Genomic DNA, 24908 nt, shown 5'->3' with positions numbered 1-24908 from the left:
CGATTGATTTCGCTGGCTCGAGCTACCAGCTGAAGATGCGCGGCATCCTCCTTTTTCATAACCACCAGCTTAGAGAGAGGTACCTAATCCTCCATCTCTTCGTCAGCTGTGAAAAAAAGAAAGGAATAATCAGTAGATAAATCTCATGTACTTGGGTGCTATGCGATATATAAAGGAGGCAAGCTTGATTACCTTCTGTAGCCCCACCATTGGCCAAAAGAGCGAGGCCATTCTCTGGCTCAGCTACCGTGGCACCTTGGGCTGGCGTTTGTTGAACGTTGTCTTGTAAGATCGGTGCGGGGTTGGCGGCTGATAGTCCCTGTACTAGATCTGACGCAGGGGACGGTGTAACGACTTGGGGCTGTTTTGTATTCGTGGGCTCGCTATCTACAACCTCGGCAAGGGGAGGAAGATCATGTACGCAGTCCGTCAAAAAGCTAAGTGTCTCTTCAAATGAGACACCCTCCCATGGAGGGGTATGGCTCAGGTCTTCGCACAGGAAGGACTTGACAAAATTATTAAGAAGAGATTACTATGATGTCAAAGGAAGTACATGAGGAGCTTGATAAAGCATGCTTACGCTATCATCGCCCAAACCAATAAGGGGAGTTGTGTCATCAAAGTCAATCTCCAGCAGGTCGTTGATGGTGTCGATCGCCGGGGGCAAACTGGCTTTGCCCTATAAAAGAAATAATGATATGTATCGGAAACTCAGGATACTTGCATTAAAAAAAACTAAACAATGGACTCACCTGTGCGGCCGCAGAAAGCTGTATGGGTTTAGCCGGCATGCGGGGAGCTGGGAGTTGACCTGTGTTGGTAGGAAGACCAACAACTATGACAGCGCGATCTGGCATGTCAGAGGGTGGTTTACCCTCAACGATCTTGTCATGCTGACATGGATTCTTCTCTGGACTGGGTTGCTTGGGCGACTTCTCAAGCCCGCCGACGACGACCATCATTGAGTGCGTCCTCCTGCCTGAAGCCACTTTGGACGAGGACTAGTCCCGTTGCCCGTTCGTGGTTTCATCGGTGCGGTCACCCGCATTCTTGCGCAACCTTCTCTTGGGGTGCTTGGCAGACTCTGAATCGGAGTCGCTATCGCTGGGAACCATCTGGCGGCGAGGCCTATTCTCACGATACTCAATCGTGTATTGTTCGGTTGTGTCGCCACTACAGCGCAGTCGAGATTCGTTCTTGCGCGAAACATTTTGGCCATCGCGGTTGGAGTGATTCTTTGAGTCACCCTTGCGTGGTGGCGGCAAAAGGTCTTTATTGTCATGGCCTTCACGGGGTTGGCGTTCAGCACCAGGTCTTGCATGCTCCTTGCGTTGAAGTTCCTGGTTACCACGGTCGTCGTGAGTCTCGACACCATCACGACACAAGGTGTTTTGGCCAGCAGTATCGCCGCGTGGCTACGACGTGTTTTGATCCGGACGCTCTGTGGCAGAACCTCCTAAATTATAGGACCCACATGCACTTATCACTGTCCAACGACCTTTGACAACTATGCATATGTTCCTGGTAACTTAAGAAGTCTGTCGGGTGTCCTCAGGGAACCCCGAATCATCCACGATTTCCGAGCAGGATCATGTTACAGAGTCATTGCAGTATTACAACATTTATTCAAATATCAACACCAGAGTAAAAACAGCGGAAGTCTTACGATAACATAGTTTACAAACCAGTTGTTTCAAACCTTACAAACTAAGTTTGATAATTATTACAAACCATAGTAGTAGTGGAGTGGCATAATTAACATATACATAACACACAAAATAAACATCCTGCTCAAGGATCACACATTTACTTCTCATCGTCAGAACGAACAATAGTCATGCAGCACGATCCAAAACAGATCTGCTCATGAGGCTCACCTGCAACAAGGGTCAACGAACCCTGAGTACAAAAGTACTCAACAAGACTTAACCGAAATAAAACTGATAGAACTCAGGAATGCCGGCTTATGGGATTCAAGGTATGGCTTTAACAATAATCAAAGTTCTTTTGCGTAAAAGCTCTTTAACAAAATTCTTTAATTCCAAGGTAAAACTTTATAAGTACCACATATGAATCTGCCATGATCCGTAATGAGAACATGAACTTCGTATCAATCTTTTTCGCAAACCTTTCTCAAGTTCCAGTTATTAATTCTACGATGATGAACAGTGAGTTGAGTCTCCATAATCGAGGAGCAACGACGATTCGAACCGATTAAAAACCCAGCTGGGAATTCCAGACCACACGACATATGTAGGTCCCCGACCTACATATACCAACCTACTCTCGGATCCTCTAAAACAAGAATGGGTCTGCGCCACCCGAGAATACAGTACTCCACCAATACAGCCCATTGCCACGTGGGTACACGCTATTCCCGCCATCTCTCCACTCCCAGTGCGCGAGTAGCCATTCTCGTAATAGAATCGCCAAGTTCAGGCTTACCGGAGTATGTGGTTAGTACTACAAATTCTCACCTCATGCAATTCAACAACGGACGTGCCTTAATCGACACAGGCGGAAAGAATCTGCTCACAAGACCTCCATGTCTTGTGGCTCACACACACCGAGTCCGCCCGGTCTAGATTTATTACTCCACATTCCCATATCACATGTTAACATAATTAACCAAAGTTCCGTTTAAAGTTCGCAGGTGACAGGTAATCACCCGACTTTCATCGTTCTAAGCATAGCTAAGCAAAACTAGGCATATACGAATTTAAAACTGGTAATATGGTAAGTATGGAATAACAAGGGTGGTAATGCACCAATTAGGCTCTTACTTAACTCCTAATCACTTAATGCAGTAACGGAAAGCAAAAGCGAAATTAATTTATAAAACACAAGGTAGGGTTGTATGCATCCGGGGCTTGCCTTCGTTGACGGAAAAGTCTGGCTCCTGCGACGTTTCACAAGTATTCGATCCGACCTCAACAGACGGATTAACCTCCTCGACAACTTGATTAACTACCATGTTTTCACCTTCGTTCACTACACATAATAACAATGCCATGTTTAACATGATGCGGAATACGAAACATGATGCTCGATGATGGATGCAAAATTAATAATTTGAATACAACTTTCCTTCGCGGTACAGTTGCAAGTCAAACAGACTAAATCTTTTTCGTAACACATACATCAATTGCCAAGGATCATTATCAACTAATGACCCAAGGTCATCACTCAATCCAAAATTCCAAACAAAACCTAAATCATTAAAGGTTACTATTTACTTTTATGAATTAATTATTTAATTCAAAATTATGAAATAAATCAACTTATTCTAATTGAACTCAAAATTTAGTACATGTTCATTACATGATAACTAAGTGGCAAAACAAATTTCATAATTTTTGGACAATTAAATAAGACTAGAAAAATCATGGAAATCCATTTATTAATAAATTGAGTAATTTTTATCACATTCAAAAAGTACTGAAAAACATTATTTCATATTTTTCTTAAATACTATACATCATAGAGAAGTCACACAAAAATTTTCATAATTTTTGGAGCTCTAAATAAACCTACACAAAAATAACAAAAATAGACACTATTCATTCAAATCTGAAAATAGAAAAATCCATTTGAACGTTGAGTCACTGACAACCCGACCCCACCTGTCATCCCTAACCTCCGACGTTGACCACGGCAGCGATGGCTCTAACCAGCGATTCCTCGCCGACGGTGAGATCACCGGCGATGACGATAGCACCAACATGTTCTACACTACTAGGCGCACCTATAGACGTACTTAGATGTACCGATTACGACTCAATTCTAGCTCAACGTCGACCATGGCGGACACGGCGCCTCGGCGGTACTACGCCGGCGACTACAGGCCGGTAGCGGTTAAACTAAAGGTCGAGGAAGCACCAGCAGCTTACCCTGAACACAACAGAGCAGATAACAAGGTCGGAGAAGCAACGGTGACACGGGTCGATGTCCACGGTGATCACGACGGCGCAAGGGTCGTCGGTGATGGTGTGCCGGCGACTGAAGTGGACAAAACGGCCAAACAACAATGAAATTAGCACTATGGCATCGAGACGAAGCCAAAGGTACACCAATCAAGGGCAACGGCTCACCGACGGGCTCTGGCCACGGAGAGGTCGGTGGTGGCGGTGCTTCGGCCGGCTCTGAGGAAGAAAACGGCGTGCGGTGACACTGGACTGCTAGAGGCGAAGCAAACAGGCCAGGAATGAGCGAGAGTGCAGGGCAGAGAGAATGGCAGACGCAATTGGCATGAGGCGCGACGGTGAGGATGAATTCCGTGAGCGTAGCAAGGTCACCGGCGATGGCGGAAACAGAGCAAGGGAGAAGAGCAACGACGATGACGGTTCAGGCTAAAAAGGGTGGCCAGAAAGCTCAAGGAAGCCACGACGAAGCCTTTACCGCGCCAACGCGACGCCAAGGACGGCCACGACGCGCCTGGAACGCCGAAGAAGGTCGCCGGCCATGTAGCTACGGCGGTGAACACTATTCACAGTATTTACAAGTTTGTCATTCGCCAAAATTCACAAATTACTCTCGAATTTTCATAACAACTCAAAAATCTCCAAAAACAAAAGTTGTTCAAAATCAAAAGTTCTACAACTTTGCTTCTATAACCATCTCCTAATTCGGTCTATATTTTGAAATGAACTTTTGAATTTGAATAGGGAATTTTTAACGAATTACGCCTTTTTGAATTACTCCAAATTTTTCATAACAATTTTGAAAACTCCAAAAACAAACTTTGTATAACTTGCCAAGCTCTACACTTTTGCTTTTGGGCTCAACCCCAAAATATGCTTAGATTTTGAAATGGATTTTCATGGTAGGATTTAAATGCTGAAAATCAGGGTTTTCTCGAAAAATTCAAAATCCAAACAAACTTTGAACTTGAGTCAAACAATACAATGCAACACATACCACATAAATATAAACTTGTATTAGTGTATGCATCTCAAAGTTTTCACCAAATGCCAAATGCTTTGCAATGCATATGATGACATGTCAGATTTTAATATTTAAACACACGAGGTGTTACACGCTCGCGACGAGTCTTGGGCTCCTCTTTGCGGGGTGGATTCTTATCATGCTCATCACCTCTTGCTCGCTGGGAGCGACGTTGATGGCTAGACCAATCTTTTACGCGGTCGTCGTCATTGCGGCCCATCTGTATAAAAGACCAGCAACTTGTCGTGAACTCAGAGAAAGAAGCTAACAAAGAAAAGAAAGCAAGCTAGACAATGCAGGTATCACCTTCAGGGATGTGGGTAGCCGGTGCTTGCTTGCCTTTGCCTTCGTACTGAGATGGAAGCTAATTTCCTTGGACGGCGCCGGGCAGAGGGCGACGAGAAAATAAGATCGTGGATTATGGAAAGGGGTGATGCAGCATGTCGATATATATAGTAGCCCTAGGGATATGCTTTCGTGATCTGGACTCTAAGATTCATGAGTCCTTGGTAGATACGGCGGCAAATCTGTTGCGCCCGGACATATCTCCATCCAGTTCTTCACCAAGCCGAGTCCGGACTTGCTACATGCCCGTCCAAACTCGACTTGGTGGGGGCATTTATTCGATGGATTTTTGTCAAAGTAAAATCCATATGTACACTTTTATTTGTGTGTACCACCGAGCATATAAAAAAGGGAAAATACATACATATACATATATATGCTTGTGTCACGTGCATTCAGGCAAGGAAGCTAATAACCACCGTGTGAGCTTCTACGTGCTACAGGTCCATGCATGCAGTGTAGGTATGCTCGCGACAGGCAATGGGAGAGAGCTAAACAGGTGCAGTCATGATACGTATGTGCGCTTGTATATATACGTCCGGAATCGGCCGTAGAGCTCGTATATATGCCGGTCTATACCATGTATTTTCCGCATAATTGTACACCAGCCGGGCCGATGCGACGCGGCGCTACTCGGTGCGAGGTCCAGAATATTCTAGAACGTTCGGGGGATATACAGCCGGCAGATCCGTGTACTGATCGCCAGCTAGCGTACATGCACGTTTATCAGCCGCAAGCCTCTCTGGACCAAATATACGTACGTATAGTAGGCTCTATAGTCAGCTAGGCCCATGCCTCAGTGACTGCATGTGAGAAGCTAATCCATATCAAGTGCTGGCCCACTGTTCAGCCAAGAAAGAAGATGTTTGTTTGGTATACGGAATAGAAGTGTCCAGGTTCTCGCCAGGATATACACGAGCCGAAGATAATATCGAACGGAAGACAAGTAAATCTCCAAATATCTCGCTCGGTGGCAACCAACAAAGGCGGCGCGTGCGTGCAGCCCAACAGGCTCGGCATTACCCTAGCTGTTGCCTATATAAAGAGCCCCTAGGACTCTATGAAAGGGCTAATCAGACCTCACCTCCATACCGTCAGGCTGTTCTTGGCAACAAGAGCTAGAAGCACATCGCCATCCACCACTCCGACGTTCAGCCCCAGACCAGCAGCTAGCTAGCGGCCAGACGTCGTCTTCCTTCGTGAGTTTCTGAAGCCGAGAAGGCGAAAGCCACCAGTAGAAAGAGATGGCATACACGTTCTTCTCCATGCGTAAGAAACTAATCTAGTCAATCTATTTATTAGTTACTGTTTCTTTTGCAATCTTGCATGGATATGAGCACATCGGTCCAATGTCATGATTTGGGCCAAGAAGAGAGCGACGTGGCGGTCTGATGATCGAGATGACGCCAGACTTCGCGCCATGGGAATACGGAGCGCCAACGGCCGGCTTGGTCCGCTGGCGTCGAACACGCCCGAGTGAAGGCCGAACGCTACCACGACATGAATTTGAAGATGCAAGTTCTTTACCTACACACAAGCAACACCAAGATGCAAGCAAGGCAAGGCTACGTGCATGTGGGCGTGTATAGGGCCATGCATGGATGCATCTACACGTACATGCTCCAGATGTGCTGAAGCCAGGAGGCCACGCCGGCCTCCACAAGAACGCAGCGCCGCGATGCAGCTCTCCATCCACTACTTCAACAACTCCAAGTGAACAAGTTCCACGGCGTACCACGACGACGCGGCCGAGGAAGTCCGATCCGATCCGATCTACACCAACCATGCAAGTGCGATCAAGATGACACCACGTGCTGTTCGACACTGACAAGGCGGACTACACGGGCGGGCATGGCTGATGTTCCAGCCATGTTGTACCGGCTCATGGACCGACGAGGCCCTTACGCCGACGCCACCCACATCTACACCAACACTCTGCATGGAGAAGTGAAGCGAAGATTGAAGGCGACGACCACAACAGCAGAATCGGAGGTACTCTGTGATTCAACTCACAGGGGTAATTAACTAGGAGCCTTCCGAGGCCCCAGGAACCATGGAGACCACATCGCCCAAGTTAGATAGCCATCAGCAGGCCATGGCGCGCATTCTTTTCTTAGGAATTTGTACTTGTTACTCGTGATGATTAATAAGATACTATGTTCCTGTCTTTTATTTTTGTGTACTATTGTACACTGGCACGCCCGCACACTTCCCACACGAGAAGCCGCTGTAGGCGGGTTTTCTGGTGTCCAAACAATTAGTACCTATACTAACAATACTAACTAACTGTATTAACCAACTATACTAACTAACTTCACTAACTATACCTATCTAGCTAACTTTACTAACTTCATTGACTAATTTTGAATCCTAACCCTAGCTAACAATAATTCTATTGAAGCAACAAATGCATAAGAGGATTACCTCGACAAACCATAGCGGGAATGGTCGGCCGGCGGCAAGAGGGTCACCCCAATCCACCTAAGGCGACGAGCTGGCCGTCGGGGGCAATGGCCGACCGGCGGCGGGCTTCTCCTGTCGACCGACGGCGGTCTTCTTCTGTGCCCAAAGTTAGAGGAGGGTTAAGGACAGGGGGTGGCAGGGGAGGAAGAGGATGGGGAGAGAGGGAGGCCGCGCCACAGGGAAGCGGCGGACGCGCCAGCGATGGAGAGGGGCGGCGGCGCAGTGGGGACAAGGAGGGACTGAGAGAGAGAGAGATAAGGGAGAGAGGGAGCCGGCGGGGGAGGCGCGGCGGCACGGGCTGGGCGGCGCGACGGCGGCTGCTGTGCGGCGGCTGGGCGACGCAGAGTGAAACAGAGAGGGAGGAAAGGGACTGGGCTGCGGGCCTCTATTTCGCTCTGCCGCGTCCTGACAGGTGGCGCGTCACAGCTGCGCCCAGATCGGTGGCGCGACAAGGCCTGCCACGTCAGTGACCAGCGGGCCGAGACGTTGGCCCTGTTCGCTTCGCTGAAAAAACAAGCTAAAACATTGTTCTACCTGATTTGTTGTGAGGAAAAAACACCGTTTCGGCTGAAAAGCCGAAAAGTACGGATTATAAGAAAAGCGAACAGGGCCGTGGCCACGTACGCACCCCTACCGCGCCGCCATGCGTTGTTTCGCCGCCCTGAAAATAGACGCGGCGAGAAGTGTTAATTTTTTAAAAAAAATAAAAATAGTTTAAAAAAGTGTTAGAAATAAAAAAATTTCTCATGTCCCGGTCACCTGCCGTCCTATACTCCTATGAGCTCCAACAAAGCTGCCGCCTGCCAGTCATTCAGCTGCAGTCACGCACGGCACTAGCCTAGTAGCCTTCCATTCCACACCACTGGCTAGGCCACTGCAAACACACAGTGTTGTGTTAGTTGTAGAGCAGTAGCATCAACTGCTCCTCTCCTCGATGGGAAAAAGAATGGAATGTGTGATTGTCTTGTCGTCGGATAAGCTTGCTGAAGACAGCGAAGTTTTTTCGCCTGCTGCCGGAATCGTCGGTTGGTTTGGCCACTTGCTCTCGGCAGTTGCCGTTGCCGGAGCCCGTAGGGAAAAGCTAGCCTCTGTATCTGCCGAGGTCCATGCACCAGCTCTCCTGCTCGGTGCATATAATCGTCCGGCCGGCCATTGACGCCCTTGGCCATGGCCTCCTAAATAAAGCAAACTCACTTCCTTCCTTTGCTAATTAGCCTCTGTGCCCAGCTTGGCCTCTCCAACCACCACCGTTCCATTCCATTCCATTCCTCTCCGTCGCGATGGCGGCTTCCTGCCGCCGCCGCTACCGTCACACGCCGGCGCAGAGCTAGCCCACCGACGAACACAAGGCGTCAATGGCCAAGGCATCCCTACTGCCGCTGCTGCCGTCGCTGCTCGTGCACGCCGTCGTCCTCGCCGCCAGCTTCTTTCACCCCTGCACGGCGCAGAGCCGCACCGGAAACATCTCGGCGGTCGAGGCTGCGGTCCGCGCGCGCGCGTCCGAGCTGCTCCGCGACGCCAGCAGCACGAGCCAGCTCGTTGACCTGCCCCTCCCAGCCAACCTCTCCGGCGCCGGCGCGGGCGCCGGCGTCCGGGCGTGGGCGCTGCGCGTGCGCAGCAAAGCGCTCTGGGCCGACGGCGTCAACGCCACGGGCTTCGCCATCCCGCCGCGCGTCGTGCCGGCCCCGTTCGCGCGCCGCCTCACCATCGTCTTCGAGCGCTTCGTGGGGAACTCCACGACGGCCGCGTTCGCCGCGCCTCGCCGCTACGCGCTGGCCGCGCCCGTGGCCGGCCTCCTCGCGTACGACGCGTCGGCGGGGCCCGACGCCCGGGTCTCGCTCCGCGCGTTCGGCGCGCCGGTGCGCGTCGAGTTCAAGGACGACCTGTCGGCGGAGAAGGGGTTCGTGTTCAACGCCACCACCGCGCGGTGCGTGACGTTTGCGGCCAGCGGGGCGGTCGTGGCCACGCACGCCGTCGCCGCGTCGGGCTCCGCATGCGCTGTCACCGGCACGGGCCACTTCGGCATAGCGGTGCGGCTGCCCGAGACAGCGACGCCGCCGCCGCCGCCAGCCTCAGCCGTGAGGGCCAGGTGGTGGGAGTGGACCGTGGGTGTCGGCGCCGGTGGGGTGCTGGGAGCCAGCGCCTTGGCGCTCTCTGTGGCCGGCGCGGTCAGCTGGAGCAGGAGGCGGCGAAGGGAGGAGATGGAGCGGCGGGCGATGGCCGGGGAGGAGCTCGGGAGGATGACGGTGCGCGGGAGCAGGATGCCATCGGCGAAGGTGGTAAGGACACGGCCTGAGTTGGAGGAGCGCAGCCCGGCGTGGTAGCGGTAGGCGTGCTCCTCTCCGACTCCGAGGACGTTGCACCAGTGGCAGCCGGATGCTTGCGTGTGAGGATTCCAACGTTTCCCTCTCTGTTTTGCCACACATGGGGTGGCAAATCACCGAACTTTCTTGCAATTTTCAGTGGGAAACCTTCTGCGGCGCAAAGAGACTTGCACAGCTCGATGTACATTGTCCGGATTACAAATGTAATGGAGATAGATATTTATATTCTTATATTTTTGCGATGAACTAAATATTTATGTAGGAGTGCTATTGTACAACAGACTTGCAGTAAAAAAGGCAACTTCATAGTACATCGAGCTAGTATAATATTTTCTCCAGAACTGAAAACGAAAGGATTTGTGCCAATTAGTAAATTTGTGAACTACATAAGCCAAGCCGGATTCACGGCCCGGGCTGGGGGGGCTGCAGCACGGGCGTGGCCCAAGTTTTTATGGGAGCAGCTTTTCAGAGCTAGCCCAGCCCAGCCCCCCCCCCCCCCCCCCCCCCCCCCCCCACACACACACACACACAGCTTTCATTCAGCAAACCAGCTGCATCTCGCAGTCGCAGGCCTCTCCAACTTTGGACTCCTCCAGGCCGCCGCTACGCTCGAACCCGACTGCGAGACGCGACTGAGCCGGCGCTCCTCTCTGCTACGCCGCCAGTCCGCCTCAGTCCGGCCTCCACAGTCGCGCCGCGCCGCCGCTCCTGTCCGCGCGAGTCGCGACTGGCTTCCACTTTCTCCTCTTCCTCTCCATGGCGGGCAGCAGACGTGTGAGGGGCTGATGGCCTGACGCCGTGACTGAAGCCGGCCGGCTCCAGGCAGGCAGGAAGCCTCGCGCCGCCGCGTGACTGCATCGGCACTGTGGCAGTGCACTAGTGCAGCACCACCGACGCCCCCTGCTTGAGCTTGCACAGCAAAGGTAAGATCTAGGATCTGTTTGCTCAATTTCGAATATTTCGATGAATGCCAATGCCTTATTATTGCAGTAGCATGGTATGGCTAGTGAGATTTCTAGCCTTCGCGTTTCTGGATCCGCCAACTGAGCCAAGGCATGGCACACGCTGTGAAAACAGAATTACCACCAAATTGGTTGGCTTGCTCCAATGACTGATGAATATACACTAAACATGAGCAAGAAGTAGCTGAAAAGTTATTATTTCCCCAAAATCATATACACACTTCGGCTTATATCAGGAATGTAAAGTATACACCATAAAGTTTGAAGCATTGGAATAGCCTGCCGCCTAAGCATTTTTGTGAACAATGCAGTATCACGGCTGCAGACTTGATGTGCCTACCACCCATTTTGCCTTTTATTAGCTCACTATTGCAGCAAATAAATGCTGAAGGTTTCCCTTTTGTTCTTTTTCTGGGACAGGTTTCCCTCTGTTCGGATTCAAGGGCAGCAATTTGACCAGAAAAACAGAAGCTGTCCGAAAGTTCTTCAAAATGTCACCTGAGAACTACTAATACTACTTAACAAAAGCACTTCACGACAATGCCTAATACCTTTTCTTCATATATACTTCAGCAGAGTTCTTCGCATGTGTGAACACAGGGTCTTTGTATCTTTTTACAAGGCTGCAACAAGTGAACGTGTACACTGTCACAATTTCTCCTAAATATTTCCATTCGATGTGTATGACCAGTACTCTTTGACGAGCTCACGGAAAAGAGATCCTTCGGTTTCGATGAGCTTCGTAGGTTTGTCATACTCCACTACTTTCCCTGGAAGTAAGTTGGACATCAGATTAGCATGAACTTTGCATGTAAATGCTGCAATTCTATCTGGAGACAGACTTTCACAATCTAACAAAACTAAAACAGAAAATAGTACGATGAAATGCCAAGATAGTTCAGTTCTGCTTATTGTTGAGGTCTGGCACAAGTTGGCATGCATAAATCACCGCGAAAAGGTAGTAGTAAAAAAAGTATATGTATAAGAAAAAGTGTTCTCTCGTATCAACAATATATCGTTTTAGGTCTTTCAAAAAAAACATTATGGCCCCGTTTGCTTTGATGAAAAGCCAAAACACTATTCCGGCTGATTTGTTGCGAGAGAAAAACACTGTTTCGGCTGAAAAAAGCTAAAAAAGACGGATTATAAGAGAAGCGAACAGGGCCATAAGTATAATATATCCCCAGATTCCAGATCTACAGCCTGTTCGTTTCGGCTGAAACGATCGTGGATTATTACTGCTGGCTGGTTTGGTGTGAGAGAAAAATACTGTTCTGGCTTATAATCCACGATCGTTTACGACCAAGCGAACAGGCTGCTAGTTGTGTTGATTCATTAATCTGTAAGTAATGAGTACTGCTGTATCTCTAGCAAGTTCAAGAAGAAAACATACCGTCACTCATTGCAAGTACCATATCACAGTCCATAACAGTGGGTATACGGTGTGCGACAGTGATAACAGTGGAATCTCTAAATTCTGTCCTGATTGTTTTCTGAAGGATAGCATCAGTAGCATTGTCTATAGATGCTGTGGCCTCGTCGAGAACTAAGATACGACATCTTCTTAGAAGTGCACGTCCCAAACAGAAGAGCTGCCTTTGACCCATGCTCCAGTTTGAACCATCTTCCACAACTATACAACGAAGTCCGAGTCAGAGAACTAGACAATCGCATATGCCATGGTATCCAAAGAATATTACTCATATTTGTGTGCCTATGCGAATGAAAATCCCATATTTTTTTATGGAAGTCAAATATACGATTTTCCCTTTAAAAAGAGAACTTATTTATTTTACTTCGACCTCATGAACATGGACATTTGACTTTCAGTTCTTCTTTTACAAAACAAGTGTACATTATGGCAGTGCAATGTAACGGGCATGTATTGTCACCCCTAGTCTGAACTTTATGTACTTTGGCAAATTCAGTGTCACAATATTTTTTTTTTTTGGTTTGACAATGATCCATCCAAAATGCCTTAATTTGTTAAGCATTATGGGAAACAATATATAGATGTAGCAAGGAATCCTACCAAGTGAGTCCAATCCCTGTTCCTTCTCCCGGACAGCTTCATGAAGCTGACATTTGCCAAGAACCTGCATCAGAGTAGCAAGAAACTGAATCATAGGTATATAAGCCATCAAAAAGGGAGATAATTATGTTTTCAAAAAAAAGGGAGATAATTCTCCCGCAGTTGGCATAAAACAAAGGGGAGAGAGAACTTGTTATATGATTCAGTTTACTCATCTGGTCATTCAAAATATGTTCTAATTTTTTTTCTCGAACAAAATATGTTCTAAAACTTCTAAAGTTACTGGGCAGGCACTATATTGCATTTACTGCGTTGAATCTTCCGAATCAGAGGAAGGGGCCTCATTATTTCAACTTAACAAGAAGTTCTTGCAAATTAGCACTTTTTCCATGGTAAACTAGTATGAACACTGAAACTCTGTTTCTTTTCCTTATATAATAACTATATAGGAAGGTCACATGACCATTAGATTCCAAAAGGTACATAACTAAATCTAAACAATGAACAGGGCTAGAAACAACATGAATAGCCATGTTTATCACACGATATCTTACCTCCCATATTTGTTGATCCGAGAATTGCCCAAGAGGGTCTAGATTATATCTTATAGTTCCTTGAAAGAGTGTCGGATCTTGCGGAATGATACCCAAACGTGAACGCAGGTCATGTAAACCTATTGTGGTGATGTCTATAGAGTCTATAATTATTTTCCCTCCAGTTGGCTCAACAAGACGAAACAACGCACCAATTAAAGTTGTCTTTCCACTTCCTGTTCGGCCAACTATACCGATCTTATCTCCACCGTTGAAAGTGCAGGTGATTCCATGTAGTACAAGAGGAGCATCTTGCCTGTACCTAATCTGTTGAATGAAAATCATTCATGTTCATTTGCTAGAATCAAGAACACAAAAAAGGTTTCACTGTAATATGTAAACATGTAAATGTTTACCATTGATTACCTTCAAATCTCTAAGGTCTACCCTGCCAACTTGGAGCCAGTCTGGTGCTGGTCGATTTTCTTCAATAATCTCTGCTGCTTCACTTGGTATATCCATGTACTGGTTCACCCTTTCCACAGAGATGATTTGACTTGCTAGCTGGCACTGGTTTTGGATAGAGAAAACAAAGGACATATTCAGGGATAGGCCATAAGATAATGCCATTCCCACAAAGCCTGCACATGTATAAATTGGAGCAATTAGTGTTTCTGATGACAAACTGAAATGTTCATAGCATGAACAATACCGAATGCGTGTAATTTTGGTTTTAAGTCACACACTAATCTCAGTGTTTCCATTTTTCAATCCTTGGGCTCACATGTCAGCAATGTTTGTACAAAATCAAGAGCGGTAAAGAAATGCTATGCATTATTCACCAAATATCCTGCCTGTCATTTACTTGTGATTCAGCATTATCGAGTACAGACAGAAAGACCTTAACATTTTATGGCTTGACTTCAGGAAGCTATGAATACATTGCAAAGTTTTCCTTGCAGTAAATTGAACGATTTATTGCAGATCAAATGCAAGATGCATTGAACTGTCACAGAACTTGCTCGCTTTATTAAAAAGCTTTGGCCATTGTCTACATAAAAACTAGACCAACCTAGGTGGAACTAGGTGCCATTTTATTAAGAAAATAGACACCCGAATTCGCCTCAACGAGGTGCCATTTTACATTCACACCCTCGACCAACTGAGCTAGGTCAACTTCCGGCCCATTGTCTATATATAGATGTGGTGAATGGGTGATACTTGCAAAATGCAACTTATGTAATTGCTCACCAGGGCTAAAAGTTCCTTGAGGAAGAAGGGCCATGACAAGGGCAGAAAAAGAAAGAACTGCAGCACTCATGGTCTCCAAACGTTGAATCAGCCATTCAGTCGCTGCAAAATTATAGAAATATGGACCAGCATTCTTGTCAACAAGTTCCAAATTTTTCTCAAAGAAACGATCTTCTTCCTGAAAAGCCCTTATTGTTATAGCCCCTGCAATCGACTCGCCCAAGTGATTAGCCAGAGCAGATTTGGTAGTGCCATTGATCCTCATCAATTCCTTAGATGAGGCTAAATAATACCTCTACATGACCAAGCATATGAGATTTAACATTTCAGTCAGCCAATGGTTATTATGAACGTAAGACATTAATTGGTAAATGATATAATAGCGAAACCAACAGAACCGCACAAAATTACCTGCAACCTGATTGCCAAAACAATCATTGGCACAGAAACGAACAGAACTTGCCATGTAACAACAGCCAATACTCCTAGATTGCTATATGCATTTATGCCGGCACTAGCACTAAACATGAAGGCAAATGGAATATCAAGGTCAATAATACTCAGATCTGAAGAAACCTGCATAAAAGATTTGCATGTTCATCAAAATCTCCAAGTATAAAATAAAATTTTGGTTTATCATATTTTTATTTCTAGTTAGTTTAAAAAAGATTGTTTTTTATTGCTGGGAGATACATCCATAGTACAATTAATATGTAGCAGGTGCAAGTTGAACCCTGATAGGTTGGGTGACAAGTGACAACCACCCCCACTACCCAATATATCTCAGGGAGATTAGCAATTTGTTTTATGAATCCTTACCCGGCTAAGTACCCTTCCGAGAGGGGTAGAATCATAAAAGGACATTGGTGCACGGAATAATGAGTTGAGTAACTGAGAAAATAAGGATCTTGATGTCTTGACCCCAAGAACAACAACTGCTAATGATCTAAATAGCAAGAAGAACACTGTGAAGATCCCAATTGCAATGTACACAGAAGTCAACTTAAGTGTACTAACATCAGGATTCTCGACATTAGCAGCCATCCATGAATTCTGTGATATCTGGCCACATACAAAAACTATATGGCAAATAATACCCAGAGAGGCATAGAAGAAGCCTTTATTCTGACGCAGGTAGAGAATATAAGGCTTGAAACCAGTATCACCCATTTCTCTTTCTTCTGTCTTGATCAGTTGATCTGTTGGTGACGGCTTCACAGACTCTCTGTATCTGCTTCCACGAATATCAATTGTCTCCTTGATCGATATTTCATTTGCTCTATGGGTGGGCACTCTGTTTAGATCTGAAACACCAATAGTGTCTTTATGGGCATTTACAAGGTTCTGAAATTCTTGACAATATGCCAATAGATCATGATAAGATGCCGAACGAATAATTTCGCCATCTGACATTAACTGCCAAAAAACCACTTGTTTGAGATGACATCAACAACAAAAAATACGATAACTAAAATACATATAAACATGGAGGGACTAATATCTTTGCATAGCTTTTTTTTCCTGAAGTGTTTCTTCGGTTCTGAAATTAGCAACTTCATATGCTTAATGAATGACATTTTCATTTCCTATAACAATATGATTTGTAACAGAATAGTGTTCGATCATCAGCAAGAAAGTTGAAACATCATCTTAGGTGTGAAAGCATAAAGAGAGATTTGGATAACATAAGGAAGCATACCAGAATAGAATCAAATACAGGCAGAAAATCTACTTGGTGGGTCACCAAAAGAACAGTCTTGTCTGATAGAGCTCCCATGACATATTCCTGTCAAACAAATAAAGTTTTTAAAACAATCTATGATAAATATTGCAATCCAAAACTGTAGTTTGACACTTACATTAAAGAGACTTGTTGCTGTGTGGGCATCCACAGCGCTGAAAGGGTCATCAAGAAGATAGATGTCTGCATTTTGGTATAATGCACGAGCAAGCTGAACACGCTGCTTCTGACCACCACTAAGATTTACACCCCTCTCCCCGATTTGAGTACGGTCTCCATATGGCAACATTTCAAGGTCCTTTACTAAAGAACACCTCTCAAGTGTTTCTTGGTATCTTTGTCTGTCCATCGAAGACCCAAAGAGAATATTGTCTTGCACAGTTCCTGTTTGGATCCATGCATTCTGAGAAACATATGCTATTTTCCCACAAACTTGGATCTGAAAATTTTAATTCAGAGAAAACAATTAATATGCTTAATTTTCTCAATTTAGCAATATCATCAAGCAAAATAACTATAACAACTTTGCCAATCATAAGATACTGTTGTCACAGGCTATATTTTGAGAAAGAAGTTAGAAACCAAGGTTCTGAAGTGCACATAACCATATTATACCGCTTAACTATATGTCAATTACGTACCTGCAATTGAGTGTTAAGTTTATGAAAATTACAAAAAATTTCCCAATTAAAAATACTATATACGGGTATCATTATCTAGGAGGAAAAGAAATATATCATAAAATTTACACCTATATGATTTTGTATTCCATAATGTGAAGTTTATTAAATGCATACCGTGCCTTCAGTTTTCGGAACCTCTCCAAGAACTGCAGCCAACAGTGTTGACTTTCCTGATCCTACCTCGCCACATATTGCAACCTTCTGTCCAGCTTTGACTACCAAATTTATATTCTTTAGAGTTGGTTTTGACGGGTTCTCATCCCATGAGAAACTGCAAGAGTTCATCACTATTGGATATTCATCCCCCACACAATATTTCTTCCTAACCTGTCCATTCATCTCAGGCGCATCAAGAAACTTTGTTATCCTGGTGAAAGCTACTTTAGCTTGTATCACAACTCCAATCACATCTGGTATCTGCCTAATTGGATCTTGAACAAGGCGCAGAGTGGCCACAAATGTGAAGACGTTGGTAGCATCAAGAGGAATTTTCAAAAGATAGCATGCCAGGAAGGTTGCAGCCGAAACCAAAATAGGTGATGTCCAAAACAGGAAACTGTTGTATGCTTTCCTAAGCTGGAATGCTGACAACCATTTGATTTCAATCTCCCTTAACCCCTCAATGACCTTCTTGAAATGAGTCTCCCATGCATAAAGTTTCAAGACCTTCATATGAATTAAGGACTCTGACATCGCCTTCAGTCTCACATCTTGTGCTCCCATAAGTTTACTCTGAAATTTGTGTTGCAGTTTGGCCAGTGGAGCATTGCAAGCTACAGTGACAATTATGACACCCAGTGATGCAATTGTAGCAAGACCAACTGCATTATACAAAATCACTAGAGCAATGCAAAGTTGGACACCTGTTGTCCACGTCTGATGGAACCAGTATGGGAATTCACCAATCCGATATGCGTCGACAGTGACATAGTTCATGATCTCTCCAGAAGAATGCTTCAATTTTGCTGAGTTTGATAGCTTCTGTTGTTTCTTATAGATGGCAGCTGATAGGAATGACCGCACCTGGAGTCCTACCCTCCGAGTGCGGAAATACCACTGCCTCTGTGACAAAGATTCACCACATTTACAAATGAACATTGTTACAGCTAACACATAACCTTCATATTTAAAGGACCCTTTCCCAAGTGAAACATTGATGAATGCTTTCAAAAGCAACGGACCTGAAGATAATGTGAGAACCTTGAGCAATGCAAAGAGACCTGAGACCAAGATTCCACTTTTTTGACAAGAAATGATAGTCCAAAAGATTGACGGATTGCCATGTGCCTGCAACTGCTTCTTCCTGTTCAGCTTCTCCATAAACATAAAGTACTGGCTATATGCTCGATCTAAGGGACCTAAAAGCGGCATGTCTTTCTCCTCAAGGGGCTTCTCATAACCCATCTTCATCATCGGATTTAGCCACCAAAATGACATCACGCTGAAAAAACCAGCTTTAGCAAATGGGGTCACATGACTCTGAGAATCAGCCTTTTCATCATCAACAGCCTCAGTGTTCAAGGGCTTATATAAAGCACTTTCAATTCCTCCATAACCATCTTCCCTGATGTGCCAAATGCCATAAACAAGTAGCAGTAGTGCACCTGGTAGGAATAGAACATCTAGACAAGCCTTCATGGTTAGTACCTTATCTGCAACCATGTGAACAACCGAGGAACAACAGATGAATCCAGCATATATGGTCAGCAGAACTGACCAAATGCGGAGAAACTTTGGTCCAAGGAAATGTGTTCTGATGCTGAAAGCGAAACTGATAAGGATCAGACAGAATCCCTGAGACAAGGTCGACATCCACCAATGTGGAAGGTGAACAGAAGCATGCTGACTGAAGTTCCTCCCCAGCATCCACAATGCAAGGCCAAGATAAATGAGACCCAAGCAGCCATTGAACACTACACCAGCCAACTGCAGTGGCAAGCTGAGTGCGACAAGCTGCTGTCGTGCAGATGCTCTGCTCTTTGTAACCCTGACGAGCAGCTGGAGCGCAAGAACGATGATGATCAGAGCAGAAATGCCAATTGACAGAATATGATTCGTGCAAGTGGAGGAGTCGAATATGTCCTTCCATCCACATGAGGCTACGGCTTGCTTGGAGCAAAATGGGCTCCCGCAAATGTCCATCGTCCAAGAACCTGGTGAATACATGTTAAACCAATCCCTTAGAAAACTAAGGTTAAAGAATCGACCTGGCATTCCCGTGTTCTAGGGGTTCTTATCGGTGACGCCATGAGAAAGGTGAAAAGAGGACTAACTTTTGAGGAAAGAAGCCATGTGTCCAATCTTTACTGCACTGATGATGCGTGGGTCATGTCCAATCTTTACTGTGCTGATGATGCCTGGGTCAGATCCCCTTCAAGCCCCTCTGTAACCATGAACAAGGATGTAGTCATAGCAAAGAACAGACTAAAAAAACTCATATGTGCATGAAGAAACTTAATCTGAGGAACACAACTGATACAAGGCAAATATTGTTGTGTTAAGGACGTTGGTTGTACGGTGTTGGCAAGGCTCTTCGTGATCAACTGTGAATACAAGGGAATAAATAAATGAATAATAACTGCAATATTCTTCATGATCTATGATCTATTAACATGAAAAGAAAAAACAAAATGAAAAAACAACGCATCCATCTTTTCCAAATAAAAAAATATATCATGCATCCATCTGTGAGATCATCATGAAACCAAACTGCCTGAGCAGTAAAGTATAAGATGAGAAGCCAGAGTGGAAGAAAAAAAAAATCCATACCAGGACAAGAAGAAAAATCAAACGGCTGAAATCACCTCGTCTCCCTCGAGGCCTCGACGGCTCCCAAATAATCCAAATAAAAAAAAAAAGTGGAGAAGATCATGGCATGAACTAGCATCTGGCACCGACGAAAACCCAACCAAAACCCCCAAACTGGGGGGACACAAACACAACGATCCCCTAGGTGGCTAGGTCCCCTGGAGAGGCCACACACACACCAGCGAGGCGGCGAGGGGAAGATGCAAATAAAACCTGGGCGCAGCGGGAGAAGCAGCAGAGACCGATCACTGAACCTTCGTCCCAGCGGCGTTTATCCCATCAGTCGGCACTGCGTGTTCGTCGTCCTCGTGCGCAATAATGCACCGCCACCAGTCGGTGATGAGAGGCTCTCTCCTCCCAGACTCCCACTGGAGCTTTTACAGTCTGCTGGCTGTGGTTGGTCTGCAGACGCCTCTTCCGGAGAAGGGAGAACTATCGAAGGGGCATGGATGCGGGGACGCCTCCGTCATTGCTCACGTCGCCGCACTGGGGCCAGGTGTTCGTGTGGCCGACGCCGACGTGCTAGGCTGCTAGCGATGCAGGCGGGGCACAGCTCGTGGACAACCGCAATTACGTGGAACTGCTAGGGGAGGGACAGAGCTACATGCATACACTGCAGTCTTTCAGAGCATGTTTCTGCTCCGCTCTTTTGCAGCTCCGCTCCGTCAACTCCACCGTGAAGTGGCTCCATAGAGTTTGTGGAGCACTGTTTAACACACAGCTTAGCTCCAACTTTAAAAATGGGTTCTTTACATGCAAATGGTCTATTATGCCCATAATTAAAATTGCACTTGATATTTTCCGAGAAAAATAGAAAATAAATGATAGAAAATTAAACATATGCCATAATTGGAATATATATATATATATATATATATATATATATATATATATATATATATATATATATATATATATATGCTGCGTATACATCCATGTAAGTACTATACTCTAAGCTAGGCTACGAATGCATTAACCTGACGTGCATGCTAGAGAAATAAAAAAAATATGGTCATTAGAATTATCACGTAATCGTACGTGAACATGCATGCTAGAGAAATAAAAAAAACTATGGCCATTAGAATTAATCACGTGTGCGCACGTGAGGTAGGCTCACACGGAGAAAGCAAATCGGTTTTTGCGTTAACGAGTGCCAAGTGTGAGTAATTTCTTTCCAACTCTATGAGGAGGTATAAAAGTATAAATCCTAGAGTACCTCTTGAGGTGTTTCACAAAAAATGTGGAGTTGACCTCAAACTCCATCTTTTTCTTGGAGCAGAATTCTTAGAGCTGAGAGTGTTTGACAATGCAGAGCTAGAGCAGAGCTGTAAAAACAGGAGCGAAACAGTCCCAAACACCTCCTTAAAGGTCGTATATGATACGGTACAAGGGAGGGAGGTCCCGAACCAAAAATAGATAATTAGCATTTAAAAGTACTCTTATTATTACTTTCCGATTCATATTTTTCCTTTTGTGGTATAACTTTATTTTTGAAAAAAATGGTTTCATAGCATTCAAAGATCACGACATTCGAAAAATACTATCAAAAGACGCCCGTCACGTAAAATACCACCGAAAGAACGAACTGTTACCTTCAAATAGCTTTTTGTCACGGTGGCTGCAGTTGCCGTGAATTCCTTCATTGAGACACCTTTCTTCCTCAACCCAGCTGTCTGGTTGGGCATGGATACGCTGATAGGCAGCGACACATGCCCTACGCTGCGTGGCTACCTCGCATGGCCTAGCTGCGCCGAGTCCGCACGGCGGCGGCCGCAGCTGCCTCACGCCCTCACCTCCATAGACATTGCTAGGAGACCAATACCCTGTGTGCGACTATGCGTACGTGCATGGATCATCTATCAATGAGCTCACGGCGCATGCAATAGCAATCGAGTTTGCGTGCATGCGTATAGGAGTACTCGTGATGGCTGGGACCTAGGACGACGGCTGCATGTGCTTGGTCCGCTCGCATGTGCCTGTGCCTGGACGCCAAGCTCGGACCCGCTGATCTGCTCTCAGCTCTCACCACCACCGTTCCCCCACCGTTGGCACCACCATCCCACTGCTGAGCCGTGTGCCCCACCATCTCTGCCGGCATGTTCTCGCCCCCTGCGCATGATAGCAAACAACTCCGGGCCGGAGCCACGCCATGTCGCCAAAACTGCTGTTATCCGCCGCCATGGCCGGCTCTCGGTCCGCCGTCGCTGTTCCCATGGACGCAGACCACCAGCGCCTCGGCCGAGCGTACCACCACGTCCGTCCGGACTTCTTCTGACCGCGGCTCACCTGAACTGGGCAAATCCACTCTGGGACGCTGAATCCTGCCGCCGCAAGGTGTGTTGTTCCTACTGCTCGCCATGGCCGCCGCGCGGGGAACTCCCGCGGACAGCTCCAATCAGAGGCGCCTCCACCAAGCCAGCTACACTGCCGTGTCCACCACCACCGCGTGCACCTCCTCCGGCCGAAACTCCGCCGGCAGCCCTGCTTCGCGGGTCACCTCCGTCCTGCTCGACGTCGGCCGTAGACGCTTGTTTTTTCGCATGGTGAGCCGCCCCATCGCTCTTACTCAACCCCACACAAGCCATGCCCGGAACAACCCCTCTAGCACCCCCCACGCACCTGACGTGTACCCTCGCCGACCTTGTATTCGCCGGGTTCGCCATTGTTGCATGCCGCCGCCGTCTCCCGTGTTGCATGCCGTGCGGGCACGGGGCCATGCTCCTATGAGCCATATCAGGCCACGCCACTGACATCGATAGGTGCGGCCGGCCACCGCGAAGGCCGCCGGTTGGTCAGTCACGTCCGCTGTGCCCTCTCCAGGGTGAATCGGGCTATGCCCGTACGCCGGCGTGTGTGCTTTGTTTCTCTGAAATGGGGGAACAAATGTGCCTCAACGGAGGAATTCACTGCAAAAGCGGCCACCGTGATGGAATGCTATTTCAAGGTAACAGTCCATTCTTTCGGTGGTATTTTACATAACGGATGTCTTTCGATGGTATTTTCCGAATGTCGTGATCTTTCGATGCTATGAAACCAATTTTTCCTTTATTTTTTCCCAATACTTCTCTATCTCTACTTTTTGAGGGGGTATTTTAGTCTTTTGGCTTCGGCGTTGGTTTCCGTACGATATTCTAAACATTACCTAATATACTATGAGACACTGATTTAATGTTAACATATAAGTCATAAACTTTGCTTTGTTACCCCTCAAAAAAAACTTTGCTTTGTTAATTATATAAATTAAAAATAATTGAAAAAAGATAATAACCTATTACATACATGAATTTGTTGTCTAATCTCCTCATGATTACATAGCACTAAGTGAGATTCTGTCTTGGCCCGCTTCTAGTTGGAGGGTTTGGTTGTGGGCGTGTTGCCGTTACGAAGTGCGACACTGGTGGATGAACCACCCTAAAGTTTTTACAGCATGTTCGCTTGGCTTATAAACAACTAACGAACAATATTTTTCTTTCACAATAAATCAGTCAAAAGTACTTTTAGCCATGATTTATCAGCCAATTGAACATGACATTTGAAAAGAAAACACAATTGTAGAAATGAAATAAATCTCCTGTACTATATATGGATAAGCATCTCGATGGAGGGCTCAACGCAAATATCCACAGCACTACTAGTGAAAGCATTTGCCAACAAAAAACGGGCATGCATCAATGCATGCGTGATCGAGAAAGGACTCTCACCTGTCCGTGATATCGATCCCAATGGATGTGGATCGATCGACGAGCACGCAAAGTTGGATCGGAATGCAACAGAGAAGAGGGGCGATCCGCCCGCCGCCGATGCAGAGCGGCGGAGGAGACAGGTGGCTGCGGCGTGGCGGCGAGACGAGAGACACCGGAACCGCCGCGAGGTGGAGGTCGGAAGGAAGGGGAAGAAGCGTGGGCTGAGCAGGCGGAGGATCGGCGAGTCGATAAATCGGCTCCGGTCCTGGTGGTTGCGAGCTCATTGGCCACGAACGCCAGTTTAGCGGCGCATCGGCGAGTCGATAAATCGGCGTCCACGAAACGCGCCGCTGGCCGTCTGGTGTTTGGCCTTTCTGGTAGCTGAGGCGGTGCGCACGAGCCCTGAGCGGCCCTCGCGTGCTCGCGGCGGTCAATGCCCTACAGCACCCGGTCCAAAGCCCCGGGTAGTTGGGGGTTAGCTGCTGCAACGCGTGCGTGCGCCGCCGCTCGACACGACGGTTGTGTATTGAACACGTTCGTGGCGTGCCGGGCGCGATTTGGGCATGGAAAGCCAATGCGCCCGACTGAAGAATCGTGCACGCCACAGTACTTTGGACGCGCCGTTTGGTGCTGGGACGCCGAATAGACAGATGCTTTCTCCCTGATTGCTACACAAAGTGGCTTTACATGAACTGACAAAAAAAAGTCACTTTAGCCCTGAGATAGGCATAGATTCTCTGAAGCTGGCGGGCAGGAGCTGGCCAGCTCCACGGGGCGTCAGCGTGGAATCTCTCCACTGTTCCGACCCTCCACTCTAACGGATCATCATCGACGCAGCAAGTCCAAGTGACCCAAGTCGTTAACCGGCCATGAAGTCTTGCTTTGCTTTGGTGTTTGGTTCCTACTAAAATTTAGTCCCTGTCACATCGAATGTTTTACACTAATTTGAAGTATTAAACGTAAACTAAGTACAAAACTAATTATACATATTAAACCTAATTTACGAGACGAATCTATTAAACCTAATTAGACTCATGTTTAGTCTTTCTAATTAGTATCAAATACCCGATGTGACGAACTTTAGTCCTGAATTCAAACACGGGAGACGTGGAAGAACTGAACTGCAAACAGACGATGAT

The 24908-nt window shown here is 46.6% G+C and overlaps 2 protein-coding genes across 7 annotated transcripts; one reads left to right on the top strand and one right to left on the bottom strand.

The window, feature by feature from the left end:
• Positions 1–8881: 8881 nt before the first annotated feature.
• On the top strand, positions 8882–10400 carry LOC136519611 (uncharacterized). Its single transcript, XM_066512999.1, has 2 exons — positions 8882–10138; positions 10216–10400. The coding sequence occupies exon 1, from the start codon at positions 9108–9110 to the stop codon at positions 10074–10076; it is 969 nt and encodes a 322-aa protein (XP_066369096.1). The 5' UTR covers positions 8882–9107; the 3' UTR covers positions 10077–10138; positions 10216–10400.
• An 808-nt stretch (positions 10401–11208) lies between these two features.
• LOC136519597 (ABC transporter C family member 10-like) lies at positions 11209–24086 on the bottom strand. Of its 6 annotated transcripts, XM_066512980.1 has the most exons (14): positions 20300–20632; positions 19752–19821; positions 19552–19661; positions 17393–19431; positions 16714–17034; positions 16554–16640; positions 15674–16270; positions 15266–15430; positions 14855–15149; positions 14030–14244; positions 13625–13930; positions 13071–13134; positions 12432–12671; positions 11209–11808 (listed from the first exon to the last, which is right to left on the bottom strand). In XM_066512980.1, the coding sequence occupies exons 3-14, from the start codon at positions 19568–19570 to the stop codon at positions 11699–11701; spliced, it is 4458 nt and encodes a 1485-aa protein (XP_066369077.1). In that variant the 5' UTR covers positions 19571–19661; positions 19752–19821; positions 20300–20632; the 3' UTR covers positions 11209–11698. The 6 variants fall into 6 exon arrangements, with proteins under 6 accessions (XP_066369077.1, XP_066369078.1, XP_066369076.1 ...); XM_066512981.1 differs by lacking the exons at positions 19752–19821; positions 20300–20632 and adding an exon at positions 23788–24086; XM_066512979.1 differs by lacking the exon at positions 19752–19821 and having other exon boundaries at positions 20048–20632.
• Positions 24087–24908: the final 822 nt, after the last annotated feature.

The sequence above is a fragment of the Miscanthus floridulus genome, chromosome 18 (assembly GCF_019320115.1).
Source record: "Miscanthus floridulus cultivar M001 chromosome 18, ASM1932011v1, whole genome shotgun sequence".
NCBI classification, from domain to species: domain Eukaryota; kingdom Viridiplantae; phylum Streptophyta; class Magnoliopsida; order Poales; family Poaceae; genus Miscanthus; species Miscanthus floridulus.
Note: the sequence above shows the minus strand (reverse complement) of the source record. Positions and strands in the feature narration are given on the sequence as shown.